Source organism: Toxorhynchites rutilus, chromosome 3 (assembly GCF_029784135.1).
Source record: "Toxorhynchites rutilus septentrionalis strain SRP chromosome 3, ASM2978413v1, whole genome shotgun sequence".
Taxonomy (NCBI): Eukaryota; Metazoa; Arthropoda; class Insecta; order Diptera; family Culicidae; genus Toxorhynchites; species Toxorhynchites rutilus.
In genome coordinates, this window is record NC_073746.1 from 248,321,376 (window position 1) to 248,348,010 (window position 26,635).

The window sequence follows — 26,635 nt, forward strand, 5'->3', positions numbered from 1 at the left end:
ACACGTGGTAATTGCGTCCCCTTTTTTGCAAGAGGTGGAAAAATATTTAGCAAAAATTGTTTTTGATATAATAATAAATCTAAACGTAATATAAGGAAATTTATATACAAAATTGTTATGTAATGATCAATACTACGAGTTTTAAATAATCAAATGACATAAAGTAATTTTTTATTCTACTTTTAACAATTTAATAATGATAATGCGACCTAATTTGATAGAGATTAATTTACTTTACTAAATGAATTTGCGTTGATGGCATTGAGCTTCGATTTAGGAGTTGATGAAGCGTGAATGATAATAATACACACACTTTGAATTAGGTTCTCCGTATCAAATTAGTAATCAATGTGAATGAAGAACACGTTATTTTCAGGTGATAATAAATTTCATATAAAAATATGTCTGAAGATAATTTTATATTATAATGGGAATATCGTAAAATTTATAGGTTAAGTTAGGGTCAGAACAACGTGCTTCAAGTATTTCAATAACGCCAAGTTGTAATATTCATTCAAATTTTAACAATTTGTAACTGCCTTCGGGCCGGCCAATCTGAGAGAGTAGTTTATCTCAAAAAAATTAATGTCGTTTCCAGATGTCGACACCGTACCGTTGTCATCGCGGATATCGCTACCAGATGTCAACGCTGTACATCTATCATCGCGGATTGCCTGAAATTATTCGCATATTTTTCTTGCCCATGGTTAGAGGTTAAAAAAGTTCGCTCGAGAGTTTTATTCAAAAAAGTTTTTTTAGCATTCTTTATTCGCTGAAAGCAAATATAGGCAAGTGAAATACTTCATGAGATGTAACTACATATCTTAAATAATCATATTATTCTTTCTTTTTTTAGATAAAAAAATAGACACATTTTTCTCAAACGCATCAAATAAGCGGTCATATTTTCGGTGCAAGAGTAGTTTCGTTTTCGTCTTGTGCCGTATATCGTATATAAAAGTGTGAGGATATTATTTATAATTCATAAATGCATTATGAAATAATTTTTCTAGTCTGAAAGGGAGGAATATACCTGAAGTACGATATTTTTCGTATTTTCGTTTGAAACAAGAAGGTTGTTACAAATTTTCAGAAAAAACAAGTTGTTATAAATTTTCATCACTCCAAACAGATTCAAATTTCATTTCAGTGAGAGACGCTGTGGTATCGTATTCCAATACATATTTGGACCATTTTTCGTTGGTTGCTTTTATAAATCTTTTCTGAAAAAGTATCTGAGAATGAATTCCATTTGAAATTAGTATCTTTTTTACTGAGCTTTGGTATTTCTTTCAGATTTTATCACCATGTCTACCAGAGGAAGACTAACGAAGGACGGTGGCAAAGCAAAATGTCGCTATTGCCACTCTTTGATTTCGACGTCGAACGGATCGACCGGTAATATGAAACGGCACTTAAAAGGAAAGCATCCATTCGTATTCTTTGAGCGAATTATGGCGACGGGGACCATTACTCCATCCTGTGGTAGTAACGAAGCAAGAGCGGCAGACGAAAGGGATAGTCTTCCAGATAGTCATCTGCAGACTGGAAATATATCTAGCTCCGGTACATGTGACATCGACAGAGACGTTCGCGAAACTTCTGGAAGAAGTTTGGCTTCACTGGGTTCGACGCCACAGACTTCCCAGATTCCGTCAATGACTAAGTTTATTGACGTCCACCGACCAATATCTATCCTTAAAAGCAGATCTCTAGACTCGCAGCTGTTGAAGATGATATGTATAAAATATCATCCGTTTTCGCTCGTAGGAGATGTTGAATTTAAAAAAAATATTCACATGCTTTGTCCAACGTATACCCTACCGAGCAGGCACTAACAAACAGCTTGTTGCCTGCTTCGCATAATGAGGTTCTAATAAAAATGAAAGAAGATTTACAACATACTACAGCGGTTAGCCTGACTAGTGATGGTTGGACCAACATAAATAATAAAAGTTTTAAAGCTTTGACGGCTCATTTCATAGATCGAAGTGGAGTCTTAAGATCTTATCTGCTTGAATGCTCTGAATTTGAGGAAAAACATACAGGTGAAAATATTGGTTCGTGGATAAAGCATGTTTTGAAATCATTCAACATTGACTTCAAAATAACCGCTATTGTTACGGATAACACTTCAAATATGAATACCGCAGCCTCTTTCTTGAATGTTCGACACTTAAATTGCTATGCTCACTCACTGAATTTAGTTGTTCAGAAATCAATCAATCAAGGTAGTAATTGAAAAAGTAGAACTCATTGTTCAATATTTAAAAAAAAGTTCTTCTGCATTATCGAAATTAATCGACATGCAGAAAACGTTGAATAAAGCAGCACTGCAGCTCAAGCAAGATGTTTCAACTCGTTGGAACTCGTCCTATGTCCGTATTACTTAATGAAGAAACAATAGTTTCTACCTTGGCTTTGCTGAACTCAACTATTGCTCTAGATAGTTCTGATTGGGAAGTAGTGGAACAGAGTGTAAATGTTTTGAGAACATTCTATGAGGTAACTGTTAAGATATCATCAGAACAAAATGTATCTCTTTCCAAAACATGTGTGTTGTACCGCATTATGTTGCGGAAAATGGGTACATTTTCAGAAGCTGCTCTCTCACAAAGTGTGAAGATATTAAGAAACGAACTTGTAGTAAGTCTACAGAAAAGATTTGGCTCAATAGAAGAGAGTGAATTAAGATCTCAAGCAGTTCTGTTAGACCCGCGTTTCAAGCAGCAAGCATTCGGAGATGATTATAAGTTTCAACATGCTTTTCAATCCGTTATAAGGAAATTACGACAAAGCAGAAGGGTAGAAGTAAATGAAACGCAGGGTGAACCAATGAATGATACCACAGAAACCGTTCAATCTTTATGGCAGGAATTCGAGGAGACTGTATTGATGATTCAGGGAAGGCAGGATCCATCATCAGCATCGATAGTAGAGCTAGATAAGTATCTTGCAGAGCCATATCTTGCCAGAAAAGATGATCCACTTGTATGGTGGAAAGCCAGAGAGCTAGTATATCCAAAACATTATGAGTTAGTAAGAAAACGTCTATGCATTCCGTCGACTTCTGTTCCTTGTGAAAGACTGTTTTCAAAGGCTGGCCAGATAGTAACAGAGAAGAGGAGTAGTTTATCACCGGAGCACATTTCACAGATTTTATTCCTTAACCATAATATGTAAACAGAAACGAATAGAGAAAATGAATAAAATAAATGATTATCTTACTATAAACGTTTAATTCTTTTTGTACTAAAATAACAGAAAAATCAGATAATTTATCTTGAATTTGAATATCAACAATCCGTCATTATGTTAATTAATGCTCTGCAAACTCCATGCTGCTTATTGTTTGGAAGTTCAAACAATCAACAACGACTTTTGTTTTTTCTAGCAATCATAATATTTGAAAGGCACCGTATGTCACCTCCCGAAGAACTACCTTTATAGCTATATTTTACAGCGATTTTTAAATAAAATTATGGGTGAAAAGACAGATATAAAATAATATATTATAGTAGGTTTTGGATTCTATTAAATTGTTATTTTAAATAACAACATCGACGATGCACGTTTCTTCTGATCCATTCTCATTACGAACATTCATAAGTCACGTTATAAAAACGGATAGAACATGAGAAAAAAACATATGGAATTAACATTATAATATAAAATATTTTTCTATATTAGAATGTATGGGAGTTTGCATACTATCACTAAAGCAAAGATACGTTCCTGATTCAATTGTGTAAACAACCGAAAAATTTTACTGAGCTGATGAGCTGTTCCAAACGATCAGCTCACTTGTATGAACTGAACGGCTCTGAGCCGCTCACCATGATGAGCTGATTTGCCCATATCTACCGTCGACAAAACATGGATCCACTGGTACGCACCAGAGACCAAGGAACAGTCGAAACAGTGGACTTCACCCGGCGAACGTGCTCCGAAGAAGACGAAAACTGCCCTATCGACCGGAATGGTGATGGCCACCGTTTTCTGGGATTCACAAGGTGTAATCTACATCGACTACCTGGAGAAGGGCAAAACGATCACAGGGCTCTACTATGCCGAATTATTGGGTCGATTCGACGCCGAATTGCAGAAAAAAACGGCCATCGCCACGGCCAAATTGGTCGAATTGCACTACGAACTGCTGCCCAATCCACCGTATTCTCCAGATTTGGCCCTGTGCGACTTTTTTTGTTTCTAAACTTGAAAAAGTCTCTCGCCGGGCAAAAATTTGAGTCGAATGAGGAGGTCATCGCCGCTACGGAAGCCTACTTTCCAGACCTCGAGCTTCCGGATCCGAGCACGACAGGACCCGACTAGATACAAGAATGTCGGACAACTATCCTGCAAAAATGGTGTTCATCGAGAATTTGATTGGTACGTGACATTGTAAAGATGTTATGCCAAAATATTTCTTCCAAAGAAGACTAGCCAATTGGCTTGAATCTGAAATGTCGAAGAAATTTTTGAGGGGAAAATTTTTTTTACGGGCCACCCTAAAATGGAATGGTCTTGTTCTAAGTTCTTTTGACCCAACATACATCGAAAAAATGTCCAATATTTTGTTCTAGAATGTCTGATCCTGAATATGAACGACCTGTCGTCTAACCTCTTGTTGACACAACGTCATATATGACTATGTGTTAAGTCAATCATTTGGCAGTGGAATCAAAATGTTTAAGCGAAGAGAGATGTCTGTCTAAGCGAACGAATTGATAGAAGTTAAGATGACTCTCTTTTTACAATTTCCTTCTTCTTCTTCTTTTGGCTTTAAGAGGGTTTAAACTTTTCAGTTCATTCGCCTCTATTTTTCAATTTTTCTTATTCTGCGCGCGCCACCATCGTTATGTGATTGGCAAACAGTGAGAAAGGAATCGTACGCTGACGCTTTCTTTCGCAAATCCTATGTGGAGCACAAGAGGACATGCACATTGTCGTATTTATACACAGCGGCGAGAGCACGTCTAAAGTCTATGCGTTGTTTGTGTTACTAATAAGTTGAAGATCGGCGGATTCGTCTTCAACATATCAGACCAATTGTTACCAATTACCAGAATGTACATGATAGTGGACTCGTAATTGTAACAAACTATGAACGAACACAAATGGCCCATCGTTCAGAACTCACATTCAATTTTACAGGAAAAAAAAACAATTGTGCACAGTGTCAATCCCTAACCTAGACAATACGAATACGCTGTGTCCTGACGATGAGATCGTAGCTTGCATGCGAATGTACAGAACTACCTTTCATTGCCAAGAAACTTTTGGAAAATGGAAACGTTTGAATAATATCGATGAATAGCATATAAAACTCACAACGAGATGAATTGAGAAATTATAAATAATCATCAGTTACATCGGACACAGATTTTTGCTGTTTATATCTTATAACAAGAATCATAAGGCTTAATCTAGAATTGAAAAAAACAAAAACAAAAATATACTTTTAATTTTGGGTGTGGATGAACGGAGCGGAGTATTTTGCCAAGTAACCAATGAATTTACGTGCACATTACACACACGTGTGTTTACTCGGCTTTCTGGCCATTGAACGGTATACTCGCATAAGCTTTTGTATATTTATACGATTTTCAGAAATAGTCCCATTGAATGGTCGCGTTCAATAGGGTAACACGGGGTGAGTTGGACATACGGGGTGATTTGGACCACCCCATTATCTCGAAAAGTACGGCTCAACTTGGTTTTTTTAATATGTCATCTTCTTTCATTAATGAACTGTATGTAACTAACGCAAAAAACTTTGGTAAAATTCGACAAGTGGAAGGAAATGGTAACATGAACACAGCGAGCACTTTGATTGTCAAAAAATGTGAATTTTCCGATCGTGGTTTTAAGGTTTTTCCCGTGGTTTTAAGGTTAAGAGGAACAATTTGATGCAGCGAAACTGTAAGTTTGATAACAATAAATTAAATTAATAGCATTTTTATTTTTGCATGTTGTGTGGGGTGACATGGACACGTTTTTGTGGGGTGAATTGGTCCTACAGGTTTGAGGCTTTTCTTTGGTCTAATTGATTCCAGATGCCGCTGAATTACAAAAAGAGGATGGGCAGATAACGTTGGGAGAAGGAGGAGCTTGAAAGAACAATGCAGGCCATCAAGAACGGATTTTCTTTGAACAAGCATCGAAAGTGTTTGAAAATACTCGAACAACAGTGAAAAAATCCATGCAGAATTCGAGATGATCTCAATCCAATTTTTCTGGTCTAGAATCTGGCCAAGATACCTGGTATCGATCCCAAAACACTGTTACTGATTGTAACATTATTCCAAAATTCTTTACATAAACATAAGTATGTTTTTTTCGATGAAACACACACTGGACCAAATCACCCCACAGACGGTCCAAATCACCCCGCATAAAATTTTAATGTCTAAAAATCGTCTATTTTATTTTATGATATATTTGGTAGTTTAAAGCTTGATATAATGATTAAACATTATTGATTGAGAGAAAACAAGTGTAGCTAAGTATACAATGTGACATTTTTTATTTAGACCGTATTGGTTTGGAAATATTAGGCGATTTGCTTAGGTGGGTCAAACGGTGTACACTAGAGTGACAATGAATGTATGGGAAAAAATCGACCCTAAAATTTCAAAAAACTACCCTATACAAAATGTTCCCCACCTCGAAAAAACACCCTATGCCAAATATAAGCTCGATCGGACTTAAGGGAGAGTGGCGCGAAGCGGTCAAAGTTTGAGTTATTTGAAAATCGAAAAATCACCCAAGAGGGCCGTAAAGGAAATCGGGGTTTTTGAAAAAAAAATTTGATGCCAAATGTCTTAAAATTGCATGAAACGTCAAGATCTAGTGTCATCTCGAAAAAAAAAATATCAAAAATTGACGCTCTGGGATTTAGTTTTTTTTCGGAATACGGAACGAAAAGTATGGTTCTTGGTGCCAATAAAAATAGTTATCTCGCTTTTTCATTCGGAACATGTTGCTTGCGAAATGTTGATTTGCACGATAATATACCCCATGCGAAATATTAGCTTATTCGAACTTTATTTATTAGTGTGGCAAACGTTAAAATTTGAGTTTTTTGAAAACCGAAAAATCAACGGAAATCGGGGTTTTCAAAAATTTGTTTTGATGCCAAATATCTTAAAATTGCCAAATATCTTAAAATTAGACGCACCACGCTAGATATGGGGTACAGACTAGGGGGGCGTTGCTGATTAATGGTCAGCTGCATCCCAATAGGAAGTATCCCGTGTCGAGCACACGTACAGAGCATCGAAGACTGCAACATACCAATTATGAGAACACTTGTAATACTAACCTCGAGCCAACCGCGAGTAATCGGTTTACATATTACTAACATAGTTGTAAGCAAACATTGTCGAAATATTGAACTCCCGGCCCCGTTAGGCTGACGCTATATGAGCCTTAATAAAAATATATATTTTGGATAAAAAAAAATCTTAAAATTGCATAAAACGTCGAGATTTACAGTTATCCCAAATAAATTTTTTTCAAAAGTCGTCTTTTCAGACGGAAAAACGATTAAGCGCCAAAAAAAGTTTTTTTTACGTAAATCTCGACGAGTAATGCAATTTTAAGACATTTGGCATCAACCTTTTTTTTAAAAAAAACCCCGATTTTCGGTGATTTTTGGTTTTTCAAAAAAAAAACCCAAATTTTAAAGTCTGTGACACTAATGACACACTGTGAAGTTCGAATGAGCTAATATTTTGCATAGGGCAAATCAACATTTCGCAGCGAGTTCCGAATGAAAAATCGAGATAACTATTTTTATTGGTACCCAAAACCGTACGTTTCGTCTCGTATTCCGAAAAAAAGTGTCGTTCCACTAGATCCTTTACTCTCCCCTTGGGTGATTTTAGGATTTTCAAAGAACTCAAACTTTGACCGCTTTGCCCCACTCTCCCTTAAGTCCGATTGAGCTGATATTTTGCATAGGGTGTTTTTTCGAGGTGGTGAACATTTTTATGGGGTAACTTTTTGAAACTAGAGATGACCATTTTCATTGGCACCCTAGTGTACACATATCGTCCGTTAATTAGATAGTGTTGTGTGAAGTGGCCCATTAACATGTCCTGCTGTTAGACACAATTGAATTTGATCCTGGCTCTTGAGTTTGTAAATTGGTTGATCCAATCAATTGCATTAAATATCAGGGGGAGTCCATTATTGGATAATTCGTCATCACTGAAAAAATCAACAATTTATATATTAATTTATCGTATACGACAACTTCAATAGTTTTTCGAGGATTTTCCCCCTAAATCTATATAAATAAAATTGGAAGGCCAAATGTATTGCTAAGCACAAAACTTGAAGAAGGAATGGTCCGATTTGAGCCATCTTCATTTTGTTGTATTTGTTTGGGCCCATAATTCAATATGACGGAGAGAAAAATCGAAAAATTTTCGGAAATCTCTGAAGGTTGGAAAATTCGGAAAAATTGAATTTCAATATATTTTACAATTACAGAGCGGACTCGATTATATACAGTCTCTGATTTCTTTCCACTGTATATAATTATATGTATATTGTTTTGCAACTAATCCTGTATATGGTCGGGGTTCTGCCAAAACGAACCAAGGGCCAAAAACATTATTTTGAGACATTTCAATTTGAAGTTTGGGCTCCCACTAACTGTGTCTGATCAAATCTATCATTTTTTCGCTCACGTGGTACAAACAGGATGTCAAACATAATACTCCCTTTCATGCTGTAAGCACACATCTTCTTCAATTCCTGATTCTGAACCTTTAGGGAAATGAATAGAACCAAAATTATGTTGTCGCTAGACACGCAAAACTTCATTCTTTTTGCAGCCAGTGCGAACCAAGTACATGCTAGCTATTAACACTTTGACGTCCGCTCGCTTCGTGAAAAAATATTCGCTTGGCGCCGGCCCCGCTAATTCGGATTATTTGGCTTGTCGCCGCCCGTTCTCGACATTATCGGTAAATTATAAATTGTTAAGTTTTACTAATCTCATCGTTAGTTTCCATAAGTTCTCAACCCTGTTCCCCTACTTTTATGAAATTATGAAGATATACATACGTAAATATTACAAACCTGTCCATATTCTCCCATTATATGTACATGCGGCTAATCATCGAAAAAATGTTCTACTTCTCGGTGGGTTTTAATTTTAGTAAAAACATTGAAAAACATTCGGCCGACTTATTCGAGAAACAGTATATTGAAATTCAAGAAAATGTATTTAAGTTTGAAGTAACATTAGTTTCGAAACTCTACTTATAAAAACATAAAACTTGTTGGCGTGTGTAAGTTATTGTTACCTAAACAAAACCCCAACAGAATTCAAACGATAGTAAAATGCTGTTACCAGTCACTGAGCTACTATGCGCACGTAACCACTGTGGTGTCGCCGGACGCCAAAGTGTTAACATTATTACACAACACATTAGTATTTTGTAACGGCTTTTGACTAATTTTATGAATGGTATCGGGTTGGAACTCCCAACCTCCAACTCCCAATCATCCAAGTAGACCGGCATGTGAGCACTCGCTAGATTGGCCAGGAACTGGGTATAGACCATAAAACCGATCGGAACCATTTGCAGAAGATTGGATTCCAAAAAAAGCTGGATGTATGGGTGCCACACGAGTTGACGCAAAAAATCTTTTAGATCGAATCAACGCCTGCGAAGCACTGCTGAAACGGAACGAACTCGACCCATTTTTGAAGAAGATGGTGACTGGTGATGAAAAGTGGATCACGTACGACAACCTGAAGCGAAAAAAGTCCTGGTCGAAGCGCGGTGAGCCGACCCAAACCATCGCCAAGCCCGGATTGACTGCCAGGAAGGTTTTACTGTGTGTTTGGTGGGATTGGAAGTGAATCATCCACTATGAGCTGCTCAACTATGGCCAGACCCTCAACTCGGTTCTCTACTGAGAGCAGCTTGACCGTTTGAAGCAGGCGATTGACCAGAAGCGGCCAGAAATGATCAATAGGAATGGTGTTGTTTTCCACCAGGCCAACGCCCGGCCTCACACATCTTTAGTGACCCGCCAGAAGCTACTGGAGCTCGGATGGGATGTCCTATTGCACCCACCGTATCCGGACCTGGCTCCAAGTGATAATCATCTCTTCCGGTACATGCAAAACGCTCTTGGTGATACTAAGTGCCTCAAAAGAGGCTTGCGAAAACTGTCTGTCTGAGTTTTTCGCAAATAAGGAGGGTTTTATAAGAGGGGGGAGGGATAATGAAGTTGCCTTCTAAATGGCAACAAGTTTGCGAACAAAACGGCGCATATTTGATTTAAATTGGATAATTTAAAGTATGTTAAATAAAGCGTTAAATTTCGATCAGAAATACGACATTTCTTTTTCCCCAACCCAATGTATATATTGACTCACTTTTGCTGATTTTGACAAAATAATATCTCAATAATTGAAAATAAATTGACTTGGGAATGCGTTACACCTGGTTCGTTGTGGTTGAACTCAATTTTGAAAAATGCAGATCAGCCCTCTTAACACGCTTCTACACTTCATGGCAGCCCTTTGGCTGTCTTAGTTACCAGATCCCGAAGACATCTGATTCCAGGAGCTGTCCGAAATAGAAAAATCTGTTAAAGATTCGGATCTGCCTTCTTGGAGAAAATGATCACTATCGTCCGATGCCATATTGTGGGTTTATGATTCGCTTTGGTTGAATTCAATTTCGTTTTTTTACAGTCTGCTACACAGAATTTTTGTTTTGGGGATGTTGTCAATTGCCCGAATAACAGGATCATTTTACTGTAAAAGGAGGCTCCAACGGCATAAAAGAAAGGGTTTTTTGCATCGAATCGTTACTGGCGATGAAAAGAGGGTCCATTCCGACAATCCTAAACGTCGGGCAACGTATGGATAACCCGGCCACGCATCAACATCGACGCCCGCGCGGAATATTCACGGCCAGAATGTTATGCTGTCTATTTGGTGGGACCAGCTGAGTGTGGTGTACTATGAAATGCTAAAACCGGATGAAACTACTACGGGGGACCTCTACCGACGACAATTGATGTGTTTGAGCCGTGCACTGAAGAAAAAACGGCCACAATACGAACAATGACACGATAAAGTTATTTTGCAGCAAGACAATACTCGGCCGCATGTCGCGAAACCGGTCAAAACATACTTGGAAACGCTGAAATGGGAGGTCCTATCCCACCCGCCGTATTCTCCAGACATTGCTCCGTCCGATTACTACCTTATTCGATTGATGCAACATTGATGTCTGGTTGACCAGCACTTCTCCAATTTTGATGAAGTCAAACTATGGATCGATTCGTGGTTAGCCGATTATTTCCGCAAAGGGAATTGCCAGAAAGATGGGAAAAAGTTATGACTAGCGATGCGCAATTCTTTGAATATTAAATTTGTACAATTTTTGCAGAATAAAGCATTAATTTTTGAAAAAACGAAGAAACTTACCCGGTACTCCTATTATATTGAAAATATTTTGAATACGCTATTAGTACCCTCTGAAAATTCCCCGAACTATGGCGGAAAAGTATCGTATTCAGGAGTGGGAAAAGAACTACACTCGACAAACAAATAGAAGAGCAGAATGCGACATCGAAAATTATGAGTGATTTTTGAAACACTGTAATTATGTTATAAAACAATGCATTCGTAAAACAACAACTGAACTTTTTATAGAATATTTTCAAGTTTGCAGTGGGCAGTCTCGGGCATCGATTTGCTGTGCTTTCATTATTTCATGAAATATTCCTAATTCAAAATTGAAGGATAATTTTTCATTCGATAGAGAATATCGCTGTAGAAAATAGTTCTACTGAAACTTTCTATGAATCAAATGGAAGCGAAATAATCAGGTTGATTGGTTTGTTATTTGGAATATATTTTTTAAATCTATAGAAACCTTAAAAGCAAACCAAAAACACTTTATCTTTTTTAGCCATGTCTTGTCAACAATTTCAAACAATTGTTTTGAAAGCAATTTTAAGGCTATTGAAACAAGTTTTTGGATCAAAAAGTAACACGTATATAACGCGTAGACATTTTATTTTTCGAATGAAGTGTTTATCATACCATTTCGTTCAGTTGTTTAGAAACTATTAACGCTCCAAATCTAGTTCTCTGGCGTAACGCTTTCGTTTTCGAAACTTTGAATTTACACTCCAGTATAGAAATGAAAGACAAAGTCCTACGTCAATAAGCATACTTCTGAAATAAATCTGTGAACGTTAATTAATTTTTTAGTATTGAATATGTATTTTATGTGATAGCAACACATTTTCTTGCAATTTTCTTTTCTTGGTAAATCGAAAGCTAAAATTGTGTCCGATAATGATTTTAAATCCATCTATTTTTATTCGATTGGCGTTGCTCAAGATCAATTGTGGAATTGTGTGTTTTATATTCGGATGCGGATTGTTCTACTGTATATTGCGCATTTCCGTGTTGGCAAACCAGATAGCCTGTATATCTTCGCAGATAATAGAAAAACTAAGTATTACAAGTATTTCACAATTAAACTCATATGAAACATATGCTTTGTTTTGCAACTCTGTGCATAGCAAAGCGTGGAGGCAGGGTACAGCTTATAATTATAATTTTGTACTTTGAAACAAAATAAACCTAAATGGGAATAAAATTTAATTCATGTGCAATTCAGTTATTTCCTCAATTATTCTAAAAAAATAAGGAAAAATGTCCACGTGGACAACTGAGGGAGGGGTATGTAAATGTCCACGCTTGTCCACGGAGGGGAAGGGGGATCCTAAAATCGTGCTTTTTCTGCCCACGTGGTATGTGGACAGCCCCAGATTGCAAATTAATGTATTTTTGGCGTAGAACTACGTCTTTCAGGAAGGGTGCCAAATCAGAAAACAGGTCACGTTTTTATGAAATAAAGTTAACGTTAATAACGAATATAAAAATATTTTTTTTTATGTTTGGCCATCAATACTCTATAACTTTTTCTAAGACACTATTTCGGTAGGGCTCATAGTTTTTGAGATTTAAAATATCAAAGATTTCTCTAAAATCGATACGCCTTTTTCGAAAGTTACACTTGAGTCAAAAAATTCCCAAATACTGCGGAAAACTCATATTTCCTAAAACTCAAACGGAATACAAACTTTCATTCGAATCACAAATACTCATGTTTTGTCATTTGTCGATTTCATTTGGAATTGCTCTATATAAATAAAAATGGAAGACCAAATGTGCAAAACTTGAAAGAAGGCATGGTCCGATCTGAGCCATCTACATTTTGTTGTGTTGGTCTCAGCCCATAATTCAATATAGCGGAGAGAGAAATCGTAAATTTTGCGGAAAACTCTGAAGAAAGGTCGGAACATTTGGAAAATTGAATTTCCATATGTTCGAAAATGACATCATGATAAGCGTTGTTGGTCCATTCGTTATTTTCGCTAACGAAATTTACCTTTGTTTAAGATGGAAATGGATTTTCAGGCGAAATAACGCACTCCTATATCTTCTATCTATATAAATAAAAATAGAAGGACAAATGTGTTGCTAAGCGCAAAACCCGAGGAAGGAATGGTCCGATTCGAGCCGTCTTTATTTTGTTATATTCGTCTCTTTTCGTAGATCAATATAGCGGAGAGAAAGAAAATTTTCGGAAAACTCTGAGGAAGGAAAATTTAATTCCCAATTATTTTACAATCACATCATGATCAGCGTTGTTAGTCCATTCGATATTTGCGCTTACGAAATTGATTTTTGTTCGAAAGCGGAAATGGATTTTCAGGTAAAATAACGCATTCCTATATTTTCTATCTACAGGCAAACCTTATTTGTGCGGAGTATAGGGACCGCACAAAAAATCGCATAAAAAATCGAGCGAAACTTCACCAGTAGTTTTAAAAAATCGTATTCGGTACACAATTTGAAAAAAAAAAACTAATTGGCCGATAACTTCGCCAAATATGCTTCTTTTCCAAAACCGTACAAAAAAATCGCACAAAAAACCACACAAAAGCAGGTTTTCCTGTATATAAATTGAAATGGAAGGCAAAAGCGCAAACCCCGAGGTAGGAATCGTCCAACTTATTTTGTAGTATTCGTTCACGAACGTTCGCTTAGTAAAAAAAAGTGAATGTTCGAGAGTATTTATATCAAAAAATCAATATTCGGCGAGACGAAGTTCGCAGGATCAGCTAGTATTAAATATAGATTGAACATGAAAAAACCGGACAGATGGAAAACACTGCCATTGAGCCTTTTTCAAAATTTCACTGAATCAAGCTAAGAGTATGTAGAATCACAGTAGGTTCTGATTTTCAGGATAAGATCATTTCCTCCCATCGTGGCGTTGGGATTAAATCCTGCACGCTCAAAACGAAAATTCCGTCTCCGTTCGAGTTATTAAATTTTCGAAACCCACAGTGTGTGATGTTCTGAACGGGAAATCCAAAACCAATGCGGTTCTTAGGAACCGACGTCGAACTTTTTGATAGGAAAGTGCTGACTGACTAAGACTGCCAGTTACAAAATAAGAAAATAAAAATATATATGATTTGTTTTCGGAGTTTCTACAATATGTGATTACTTTCTAGTCGAATTTCTGACTATTATCTATTAACCCCAGAGTTGGAAAACATGGAGTAAGTTGAAATACGTTGAGTTTTTACGAAAAAAAAGAATTTTCGGTTCAGTTTTAAAAATCATTTAATTATCAATATTTGTTTGCCTGACGTGCATTTCTGAAGATATTTTGATGTAGGATTACGTCTTTCGGGGACATATGTTGGGAGTACAAATTGGAAAACGAAAATCGATCGCATTGTGAAAATGTTCAATTTCAAACGCTTATTACTCAATCATTTCATTATGGATTTATGAGATTTTTGCGTTAATCGATTTGGGCACTCCATAACAATACAAAACATTGAATAAAATAATATAAATCATGCAATTACCCCTTGAACGGAAATTACGAGTCCAGCTCGTCATAGACAAATTGAATCTCAACGAATGGAAATCATGCGTTCTGATTAGTCGATTTGCAAAAGCAGCCTTTGCTCTAACATCCAGTGCATCTGCACTCTGTAGAGATTAGAAAACGGGAATGTACAGGGTTTTCCAACTTTAAATTCCGAAAGTAAATTGAAATAAACCCACTTAGAATTCGAATTTCGATGAAACTTTTATTTCAAATTAAAGTTTGGTTTATGCCATTATGTGTGAAATACAACATCATTCAAATGTCCACCTAGGGCTTCCTCGCACACCTTGATCCGCAACAGGTAATTTTCGATACATATGGGGCGGTATCTCGGTCATAACTTCACGAATGTTGTCTTTCAAATGTTCAAGAGTTTGCGGAGAGTTGGCATAGACACGGTCTTTCGCATAACCCCACAAAAAAAAGTCTAGCGGGTTCAAATCGCTTGATCTGGACGCCCAATTGGCATCACCAAAACGCGAAATTATGCGTCCCTCAAATTTCGTTCGCAATATGACCATGTTCGGTCGTGTTGTGTGGCACGTGGCGCCGTCCTGCTGAAACTACATGTGATCCGTATCCATATCTTCAATTTGTGGCAAAAAAAAATCGGTTAACATGCGGCCATAGCGCTCACCATTCACAGTTACCATCTCGCCGTCCTCATTTTCAAAGAAATACGACCCGATGACTCCACCAGACCATAATGCGCACCAAACAGTGACTTTTGGCGGATGCAATGGCCTCTCAACAATCACGTGTGGATTTTCTGAGCCCCATATACGGAAATTTTCAACAATAAAACAAAAATTGAACGGAAAAATATATATCCATAATTCGAAGATGATTGAGTGAGGGGGTTCAAAAAAAAATTGTGCCATGTCGTACAAGATTCCAGTACTTCCGGTTCTCAGAAACAAACAAATCGAACAGATTCTGAATCAGTAAAGATGCCACTATCGCATGAACCTCAGACAGGTGAAAAACGTGTTTTTTGATAAAATGCCGGAAATTTGAAGAAAAAAAATGCTTTTTTAAACATTTTTTTTAAGTTTCATGATTTAAAAAAAAAAGTAAAGCTACGAAATTATGATTTTTTATAGGTTCATGCGATAGAAAGATACATACAGATTGTATTCATATAAACATAGAGATATTACTTACTTACTTGAGATATCGTGTAAGCCAATTTGAATGTTTCGAGAAAAACGCGTTTGAAGTTAATTGTTATGGCCGTACTAGATAAGATATCGCATCACTAAAATGGCTATAATTTGGTAAATAATGAGATTTTCGAAAAGTCTCTTCTATGGTATATTATTAAAAGTCTGAATTAGAGAAATGTGAAAAAAAAATTATTTTTTTCAAATTTCTAGACTAGAATACCCTCTTAAAGAACGCAACATTGTGCTAATTTCAAATCCGACCGGATTCCGGAATAAGGGTTTATTTTACCGACAAACACTTGAAGGGACTTATCTCAATCTGCGAATCGTTTCATAAACGCGACGAAAATACATATTTGTAGCGAATTGTAAAGGGCAAATCATTTACAAGAATGTTAATGTTAATCTTAGCAAGTGAATGGAATCCCGAAGCAGGTTTTCGCTTGAAGAAAGTTAGGACTGGGAGAAAATCTGTATCATGAGCTTCTACCAAGCAACTAGTTTCGATGAATTCCAACAAGTACTTCTAGCAGCTGAACGTATGAAAATCAACGATTCAGAACGCTTCTAGGGCTCTTCTAAAACTCCACCCAGATATTCCATCTTCAGATTATTAACTGTTAAGATTCTTGTAAGAACTTCAACTTACTGCATAGCAAAAGTTCTGAGAGGATGTAATTCTCAAGTTGCATGAAGGATGCTGAAATATTCAGGAAAAAACGGTGCACCTATGATCGAAAAGATGTATGCCTACAAAAATATCCTTTTGGTTTTTTCCTTACAATCGGCACGAATTTTTCAGGACAATATTTAGCTTGATTTAAGAATTAAGGGTTGTAGGTCAACGGAATCATCGATCACGATGATACTGCAGATGTTTTGTTTTTACTAGGTTCATTATAGCCATCAGGCACTACCGAACCTTTAAAAGCGAAAGTCATTGATGTTTAGCCAAGAAAATTCTGTTTTCAAACAAAGTGCATGATTTCATTATCAAAAAGGCAGCCAGGTTTAATAAAAATACTCGAGAATAAGCTTACAAAGGATATTTTAAAATGGATATGGAGATAACGTAAATGGAATTCGGAAGAAAATAATGAGCTCCCAATAATGAAAAAAAAATCGAATATTTCAAGACAAATCGTTACCATTGATAAGGATTTTTATCAATAAACATATGGAATAGAAAATAGAAACAAACTTGAAATGAAATTTAAGCGAAAAAATAGAATTCCTTGATTTTTTCCTCAAAACCAGAGGAATGTCCACGTGCACAACAGGGGGAGGGGTATAAGGAATGTCCACACTTGTCCTCGGAGGGGGAGGGGGGTGTCTAAAATCATGCTTTTTCTGTCAACGTGGTATGTGGACAGCCCCTAAGAAGACTAACGTTTCTGAGACAGCACAATTTTGTCATTCAATTTATTACTCAATTGTGAATACCGATGACGAATAACACATCCTAATTGTATATTGAATGCCAAAACTAAGGCACATAACCATGAGCAATCCTGATGGTCAAATGAAGCTGTTTCATAAAACAAACAGATGATATAACAATATGAAATGTGTTGCGTTCTATTCATTAACATTACTGCTGATTTCGAAATATTTGTAAACAGTAGGCAATAGATGCTAATGCTACCATACACGGATTCGATATGTATCAATTTTGCTACCATTACCTTAGGTGTTTTAATTCTCAGTAAATATTGATATAAGTTCCGGCAACACTGTAACCACCGAATGTGTGTTTTACCTTTTTTTCTGAACGATGTGGTTCCGAATTAATACATACAGATTTCAGCAACTGTCTAGAATTATTTTTTTATCAATTCAGTTCCGCTATCCAATGCTGCAGCATATAATTTGACAAAATTCGGACGCGACATGACGAATGGTTAATCTAATGCGTATTTGACTTTTATATATTTATTGAGGATACTCACTGTGAGATGATGTATTTCCATTCACAAACTCGTTGCGATTCTGCTACAAACAATACAACATACAACACACACCAACCATCGGGTAAAGTTCACAAAACACACAGAATAACGAAAGAAAAAAAATATTCCAGAATAGGATAGAATATCAACACACGAATAGGCTATCCTCACTCAAGACGACATTATCTTTTCCTATGTTGGCTTTTCTTATTGTTGTTACACGATGAACTACCAACGAATTTACCAAATGAAGATTAGAAAAGAATAATAATCACTACGAACGTCCGTGGAGACTTTTTAGGGGAGTTTTATTTTACTCGTATCCTAGAAGACGAGCAGGAAATCGAGAAAATGCGTTTTGCTTCTTATACTTCTACGCAATTGTAGCGAATGATGACGACTCCTCCGATCACCACAAACACACAACATTGAATCAGTCTGGGTCTCTTCGCCGAATCCGTGAACTTCAAAGTTTCTACATTCTTATCTGTGCTATCCGATTAGATAATGAAGAAACACTTCGGACGTATCGAATATCGCGACGTAATCCAAAATTGCACTGAAAACGTTTTTTACTTTCGCATTGATAGGACTCGATAAAATATCTATGCTCTATGATCACGGATGAGTTTTACTCCTTGCGTGTGCGTACGCATGCGATGTTTTAGCTGTCAATAGCGAACATTTCTGAAGGGCTCATACTTGATTTAATTTATTAAGTGATGCCAGATGTGGGGATACGTGAAAAATCGACTTTTTTGTCATTTGACATTCATTTGACGGAAACATAGAGAAGATAATCTAAAAGATGTAGAGTTTGTATTTTTTTTGGAAAAATCAAACATTGACCGGAAATCTTGGAAATAAGGTCAATCAATCGTTTTCTCAGTGCCATTTACTTACCTTTTGCTTAGTACAGTAGTCGGCCCACTTCAGTAGAACTGCATTTTAGCTGGGCCGCTTTGGTAAGATTCTTAACCACGTTTGGTCATAAACTGCGCAACTGAAGCCATTTTCGTCAGTAGCTTTATTATTATTATTATTATTTATTTATTTTTAGACTCATTAGAATTTTAGCCACACACATTTCTTTAGTTTAGGCACCACACACAGAATTTAGCATAAAGCCATTACATGTTCAAATTATTAATTGTAAATTGCACAATAGCCATTTAGGCGTAAAAGTATTCCTTCTGTTTCTTTGTTCAGCGAATTTTTTTCTTCAATAACGATTTTTATTCGTCAACCAATCATAGCAAAGCGCGAAATCCCCCATGACAGTGCGAAAAAAGATAGAACTCTTCAAGATTTTGATGCGAAAATCGCGTTGCTTTGACAGGAGACGCCACATACATCAGACAGGTGGAACAAGATATGCTAGATGGGAGGAATGATATATCGAAATAAATTTTCAGCTTTATACATATGAACCGCTTCAATAAGCCAGCTAAGTCGATCACCTATTGCAAGCATATTGCTGCATAATCATAATTATTTTTACACATTTTTGTTAACACGTTGAGCCTCGACCGAAATAGGGGACCGACAATGAAGTTTTCGTCTGGCCCGTATCGGCCCCAGCGAAACAATAGTGGGCTTTTCTAAATATCATTTTGTAACTTTGTTGTTGTCGTTTCCAATATCGACACTATCCGAACGAGAGGTCTGCTGTCAGTCGGTGAGATCGGCGCAAAAAATACGGACATTTCAGTGTCAGTCCCCAGGGAACGACGTGGGGCTTAACGTGTTAATATCCTATTCAATTAGCTAGTTTTTCAATTATTAATTATCTGGAATACTTGCATTCACACATCTAACGATATAAATTCCCTCCCAGGCTGGGCGATCTACGGAATTTGCGTTCGCTCACTCTGCGTAACAATCAGCTCGTCTAACTGCCGCGGAATCTCACCGTGCTGCAGCTGATATTCCTCAACATCAGCTGCAACAAGTCACTACCCTGCCAGTGGAACTTCGACACATAAGTTCGTATACCTCAGAGCTTTGCGTTCGAAGTTTCGTCCACGTGTTCAAGTATCTAGAAACAGTGGCAGCCAAAAAGGAGAAATCGAATAATGATCTCGATAGGCACGCTACCCTACGGAGGTCGACGCTCTCGTCGAAAAATTTCTCCGGAAGTCTGTTGAACGGTACCCGGAACAGACGTACTCCCTTCGATTCTGAATACAGCACAAGCGATGGAGGTTGCGATAGTAAGCGTTAGTCCCAGAACGATCCGCACGATAGTAGTGGCACGTATTCGCATAAATGGTCGCTCATTCCAATCCACATAGGCTTCAGTGGGAAACCACCACCAGCTTCAGTTGCACCAACAGCAGCAACATTTTTCTGTTGTCATCTGCAGGTGCAAATGGTCTTTCAGTTCTGCTCAGTGATGAGAGCCACGGTGGTGGTGGCATAATAGGTTCGCTTGAGGAAAAGTTCAAGAAAGGCATCGCGCTGCAGGATCAGCTCGAGCGAAAGAAGCTGAATAAAATAAGTAATATGATCGCATTCGGAAGAGTCCAAGTATCAACTAACCTATTCGTTCATTCGTAGAGTCGATATTTCTCCAGAATATTATTTGACTCTTGAAAGTGTCAAGTCCGATGAGAAGATGCGAACGCTAGGAATTATCCAACCTTACAGGTATACCTGATCCATTCAAATTGTATCTCATAACATATTTCAATATTTCTCGTACAGGAAATATAAGAAAGCGTCAGCAGTTTAATCAGTTTGATATCTACCTACCTAAAGAGCATCAAATCCAAACACGCATCACGCTTCGATCAACAATTCCCACGCTTGCCGCGTTCCACCTGGCTGTTCCACGTTTCTCATTCTGAAAGTAATAAAGCATTGATAAAACTCTTAAATAGTTTTGAGAGAGAAATCCACCGTACATGACTATTCGAATTAAAATAATGAGACTTGGTAGTAAACAATAAGTTCACTGGAATTTCTTTATTATCTAACAAACATGAAATTATTTTTCGCGACTATTGCTGGAATTCATGAGCTTAGCTCGATCTGGTTCTATAGTTCGTCCAGTTCGAAAATCTCTTTTAATGAGTTGATTGATTAATCAACTTTTTTAGAAAAATGTATACCTTCTCTTTTTGCCAGCATTTGTGTCAGAAAACAACTGATAGCATCGATTCAATAATAATGATCAACACTGGTGTTACAACCCCTCGGTTTTCTGTCGCTCCTCAGATATCTGTGCCCACAAACAAAGCCGCGCGCCCATGCTTGTATTCGCGTTGACAGTGCGACGGTAGTGCCTCCTGGTGTTGGCAGGTGTTGGCTTCTCATTAGGGGGCAAAACATAAACAAACCGCCATCGAAAATATACAAATTTGATACAGTGATTACCATTGTAATTCTTTGATTGTGTCGTCTGCTGGTTTTAGGAATCTTTAAACAGCTTTCAAACAGCATATTACGGTGAATAACGAATATTCTGGCCTCATTCAGCGTTTGTAGGAGGCAGAAAAAATAGGCGCATCTGGAGGACTGAGATTTTAGGGTAATTTCTTTAATAAAATTATGAATGAAACTTGAAAAGAAATGAAGTGCTGTTATATTAAACAGTTCTGTCAATTCATTGTCTTTAATAATAAAGCGAAAAACATTACGATACAATTCATTTGCAGTGCAGTGCTTCGTGGAGAAAATGGCCGAGTGGAAGCAAAGTGAACCTTGCAACGAGCCTTGTGATGAAAATATCGGGATTCAATCTATAACACCGCATTCTAGTAAAGTGGTTTGTATAGTTCCTGGATGTCGTACACGGAATGGCCAAGGATATTCATTCCACAACTTTCCCCCGAAGGCGGATAGAAAACGGTATAAGGTTTGGTTGACAAAATTGCGACTGAATTATGAGCCATCTCCGTCGTCGAAAGCTTGCAGCTTACATTTTAGCATTACAAACTTTGTTGTTCCTAGTAAGTAGTGTTTTTCTGTTGCATTCTAAAATACTAATGTCTAATATTTTATTCTAGCTGCGAGAAGGCTTACTGAACGGATGATTTTAAAAAGAACAGCCATACCAGACATCAACTTACCTAAACCAATTTGTAACACAGTGAGAGAAATAGCAGCTAAAAATCGCGCAGAACGAGCAGCCAGGCGGAATGAATTTAAACCAGATCTGAATCATTATATGGAGGACAGCCAAATGTCGATCTGTGATGATACTGAGGACGCAATAGACATTATTACAGCACCGGACTTTGAGCAAGCAGCTGTTATTACATCACCGGACTTTGTGCAAGCAGCTGTTATTACATCACCGGACTTTGTGGAAGCAGCTGTTCAGGTGGACACGCTTGATTTGGATAAACTTTTTATCGGTCGTCGTAGAACTATGTCTGTCCACTTTAAAACCGATTCGGAGTTGAACTCCTGGACAGGGTTAGCTTCCCTCAAAATGTTGGATACCATCGTTGAGGGCTTATGTTCGTTGGCCGCGTATAAGAAGCGATCGCACTCTACCGTTCCTGTAGAAGAGGAAGTGCTTGTAGTGTTTGTGAAAATGAAAACGAATATATCGTTCTCTTGCATGAGTGCTCTGTTTAACTTACATTACCAGACTATTTCTCAGGTGTTTTACCGGACAGTTCCATTGTTGAAGATGATGTGCACTCCATTAGTACCATGGCCAACACAAGAAGAAGTTAATCGCAATATGCCACACTATTTCCGACCATATTATACTGACGTTATCGCTGTACTCGATTGCACTGAAATGCCAATTAAAAAACCAAAATGTCTCCACTGCAGGATCAACGCATATTCGCATTATAAAGGACGTGAGACTGCGAAGTACTTGATTGCAGTTACTCCAGGAGGAACAATATGCTATATAAGTCATGGATATGGCGGGAAGGCTTCGGATAAGCAAATAGTTACTGCGGAAAAATTGCTCGAAAAATTTAAAATTGGTGAAGCAGTGATGACCGATAAAGGTTTCAGCATAGATACTGAATGTAAAGCCCTCGGAGTGAAGCTTGTGCGACCACCATTTCTAACGGCTCCTCGATATCAGCTGAGTACAATGGATGCTCGTGTAAATGTTTCTATAGCCGCGTCAAGAGTACATGTGGAACGAGCTATACAACGCATAAAAATTTTCGAAATATTCAACAACAAACTCGATACACGTTTTCTTCCTATATTGGATGATTTAATATACATTGCCTGTGGAATTGTCAATATTTCGAAGCCAATTCTGTCAAACGAACGATTTTAGAATTAGAATGTTTTTATTAATAATACTTTAGAATACATATATTAAACAGACGAATATAGATATTTCAAAAAAAACATTAAAATAAACCTCCTTCAGCACTGCTACCATCGTTCTAACATAATCTGGATCGAATTGAACTTCCTGAACATAGCATTTATCATCATATTCTGAATAGATTATAAAATCTGCTACTCTACATTTTGTTATGAACATAGTTAGTTGCAACTGTGCGTAATATTGATGATTTTTTTTCAAAACATTTAATCTTGTAAAATAGGGAAGAAAATCAATTAAATCACTCAATGATTTATTTTCCCCTTCTTTTGGACACTTAATTTCTATTATTCTCCCTTCGTTTATAACAATTCCGTCAGGAGAACATCCCAGCCATGAAATATGTGGGGGTATTACGAAACCACAACTCCAAACGTTTTTTCTGTAGTCTCGCTCATATGCTGCTATGGCTTTTGATTCGCATCGGATCCCATGTACGATTGCTGGTGTTGAAAGATGTTTCGGTGTCACCATACTCAGGATTTTACTTTTCCAATTTTTGTTCTTGTCGGGTTGATTTGTGTAGTATGTATACACAGAGTATGCACTGGATGAAGTGATGCGCCGGCTTCGTTCTTTTTTCCATTGCGATGATACTCTTTGTTCTATAGTTCTTGTACATATTTTCAAAGACTCGTATTCCGATACTTTCACATTAAATTCGAAATGAAGTTGCAGATCCTTTTCTAACGGACCTATAAATTCCATTATTTCACGATCGATCATCGTGAAGTTATCAGGATGAAACGATCTTCTCAGGAAGGATTTAAGTAGACTGCAAGTCATATTTTCTTCAATAGAAATTAACGAATCAATGGATTCTGTAGAATGACTTTGCACATCTATATCGAGAAATGTATTCAGAACATCAGATTCATCATTTTTGTCAATATTTTTCATATCTCGTCCTTTCTTTTCGTATGCCAGACCGCTTTCAGGGAATCCTAATAATTAATAATTAAAATTTTATTTTAAAAAATCGATCAATAAATTGGAAGCAAACCTTTCACGAAAAGCTGAAGAATGTTGGTACCCTCATCGTGAGTCAAACCCGCCGGCGAGGCAGCTTCAGTCGTATCTTTTGTATTCGTCATTTTTTTGCAGAATGCGGTCAATGGTGTTGTCTTGTACATATCGTCAGCAACTTTTTCTGCAATTTTACCCCACTTTTGTTGCAAATCTGTTACTGTAAGCAATGGAACTGAAGGGAACCTAAAAATAGAAAAATTGATTTTTGCCATTTGTATTCAAGAAAATCACAAAAAACACATTAGAAGATGTTTTAAAACGGCCATTATGTGTTTGCATTTTCCCATTCCAGCTTTGCACGAACACTGAAAAGGCCACTTTTCACAGGAAGGTCTGGTGCGGATGGAAATTTTGTGTGGATCAGCTCTAGGTGATGATGACTTCAAACAAGTCAAGTCAAACAAGACAAGAAGCAAGTGGTTAGCTTGAAACACCCGTTCACCTTCGACTATCAACCTGCTTCCTCCTCCGACGTATTGAAAAATATCGGCAAGCTGCAAATTTACCGTCATCATCGAAGAGTTTATCGCATTGGATGCCTGTTTAAGAAAGAAATATTAAAGGTTTTCATTAGCTTTTCATTGCATTAGAAATATTCGGGAACTATTTTTTGTTCAAATCGCACTAAAGTAACTAAAGATTTTTACCACAGATTCAGGAAGAAACCTCGAAACATCGATTTTCATTCATAATTTTGATTCGAAACGAGATATGAAATTCCAATTCGCAAATCATACTAGTTTTTGAATATTAATTATGGACGAACAATACAAGTACGATTTGCACGAATGGTGAAAAAAGATTATGCATATGGTATATGATATTTTCTTACTCACCATTTTTGCAGAAAGCTATAGAATCTCAAGATAACTTTGAACAAAAATTATAGTTTTTCTCACTGCGTTTGTTTACGTTTCACCCCCTAATTTGAAATGTCAAACTCAATGCCGTCAACGCGGATACTGACAGAAGTATAGGCGACACGGCTTAGGGTCGGTTTAGACTAGTGATATATTCATGTGAAGAAATATGATGAGATTTATAGAAATCGCATCCAAGACGGGTCTATGGTACTAGGCGAGGCCGTTTCGTCATGAGGTTGGTTAGGGGAGCGGTATATGAAAACAGTACGGAAGAGAGCAGAAGGGGAATTATTTCCTTAAAGCGTGAAAGAGACAGACTGATCACGAGCAAACTTGGGCACAAGCGTATTGTGTTTTGTTTACAAACAAAACACAGTAGATTTCCAATATGGCTGAAGAGTGATTTTAGCAAGTTGGCCCACCTTAGGATATACTTCTACGCGCCTTGATCGCATCAACCGTTTACACTAGCGTGAACTTCTATAATGAATATATTCATATTTTCGGTGAATTTATTCACTTAAAGTAGAACTGCATCCAACTCACCAGTGAGAAATTCACAAGCGTTTACATATGCTGAATTTATTCAAGTTATATATACCTCGAATAAGTGTATCATATTTATTATCACCCGTTTACACCTATTTTCACGTGAATAAATCTATCTATAGCTATAGATCTCCCTAATGTAAACCCGCCATTACAGAGACAAGGCTAGTTCTTTAGCGAGTAAACATTTTTTTTGATCACGTCATCCGAATTGTCAGTGTAAACAGTCGCCAGTTGTATTTTGTTTTCCGACTTACGCGTAAATGTTCTTGAAATGAAAAATCGAAAATGGTTCAATGCGCTGTGAGCGGGTGTATAAATTATGAAAATGACATTATCGGACCAAAAAAGAGATTCTTTCGCTTTCCGAAAAACCGAGAATTATGTTTTTTGTGGATAAATGTTTTATCAAATTATTCATGGTGTTAAATATAATCAACTATATTATCAACGCACAAACTTACAAAGCACGAAAAATAAAAAATAAGAACACATTGTTTACTTCAACGACTCAGATGACGTCACTAAAAAATGACTGATCCGGAGCTAAGTGGTGCGGACTCAATCCACTTCATTCTCAAGCAAATTCTTGCATGTTTTCAAGCGATTTCTTGCAATAAATTCTCAGACCACCAGAGATGCCAGATTTACAAATATGTTTGTAAATTTACAACATAATTATATTTTAGTAATTATTGATTGTAGTCGTTTTTTATTTTTTTTATGACTTTGGACTAGAGGGCGCTATATATTTTCATATTTTTTCTTGAAAGCTGAGGATTTTTTACACAAC

At 37.0% G+C, this 26,635-nt stretch overlaps 3 protein-coding genes across 3 annotated transcripts in view; 1 reads left to right on the forward strand and 2 right to left on the reverse strand.

Moving 5' to 3' along the window:
• Nucleotides 1–18,730, reverse strand: part of LOC129775278 (RAC serine/threonine-protein kinase) — a 41,101-nt gene extending 22,371 nt beyond the window's left edge. The window contains exon 1 of the mRNA XM_055779799.1: nucleotides 18,088–18,730. The gene's annotated coding sequence lies outside the window, so the exon portion shown is untranslated. The remainder of the gene's footprint in view (nucleotides 1–18,087) is intronic.
• A 2,776-nt stretch (nucleotides 18,731–21,506) lies between these two features.
• On the forward strand, nucleotides 21,507–23,347 carry LOC129774113 (uncharacterized). Its single transcript, XM_055777812.1, has 2 exons — nucleotides 21,507–22,040; nucleotides 22,098–23,347. Exons 1-2 carry the CDS (start codon nucleotides 21,767–21,769, stop codon nucleotides 23,345–23,347), a joined length of 1,524 nt encoding a protein of 507 aa, XP_055633787.1. The 5' UTR covers nucleotides 21,507–21,766.
• A 16-nt stretch (nucleotides 23,348–23,363) lies between these two features.
• Nucleotides 23,364–25,389, reverse strand: LOC129774114 (uncharacterized). Its single transcript, XM_055777813.1, has 5 exons — nucleotides 25,267–25,389; nucleotides 24,873–24,969; nucleotides 24,405–24,613; nucleotides 23,435–24,345; nucleotides 23,364–23,372 (listed from the first exon to the last, which is right to left on the reverse strand). The coding sequence occupies exons 3-5, from the start codon at nucleotides 24,532–24,534 to the stop codon at nucleotides 23,364–23,366; spliced, it is 1,050 nt and encodes a 349-aa protein (XP_055633788.1). The 5' UTR covers nucleotides 24,535–24,613; nucleotides 24,873–24,969; nucleotides 25,267–25,389.
• Nucleotides 25,390–26,635: the final 1,246 nt, after the last annotated feature.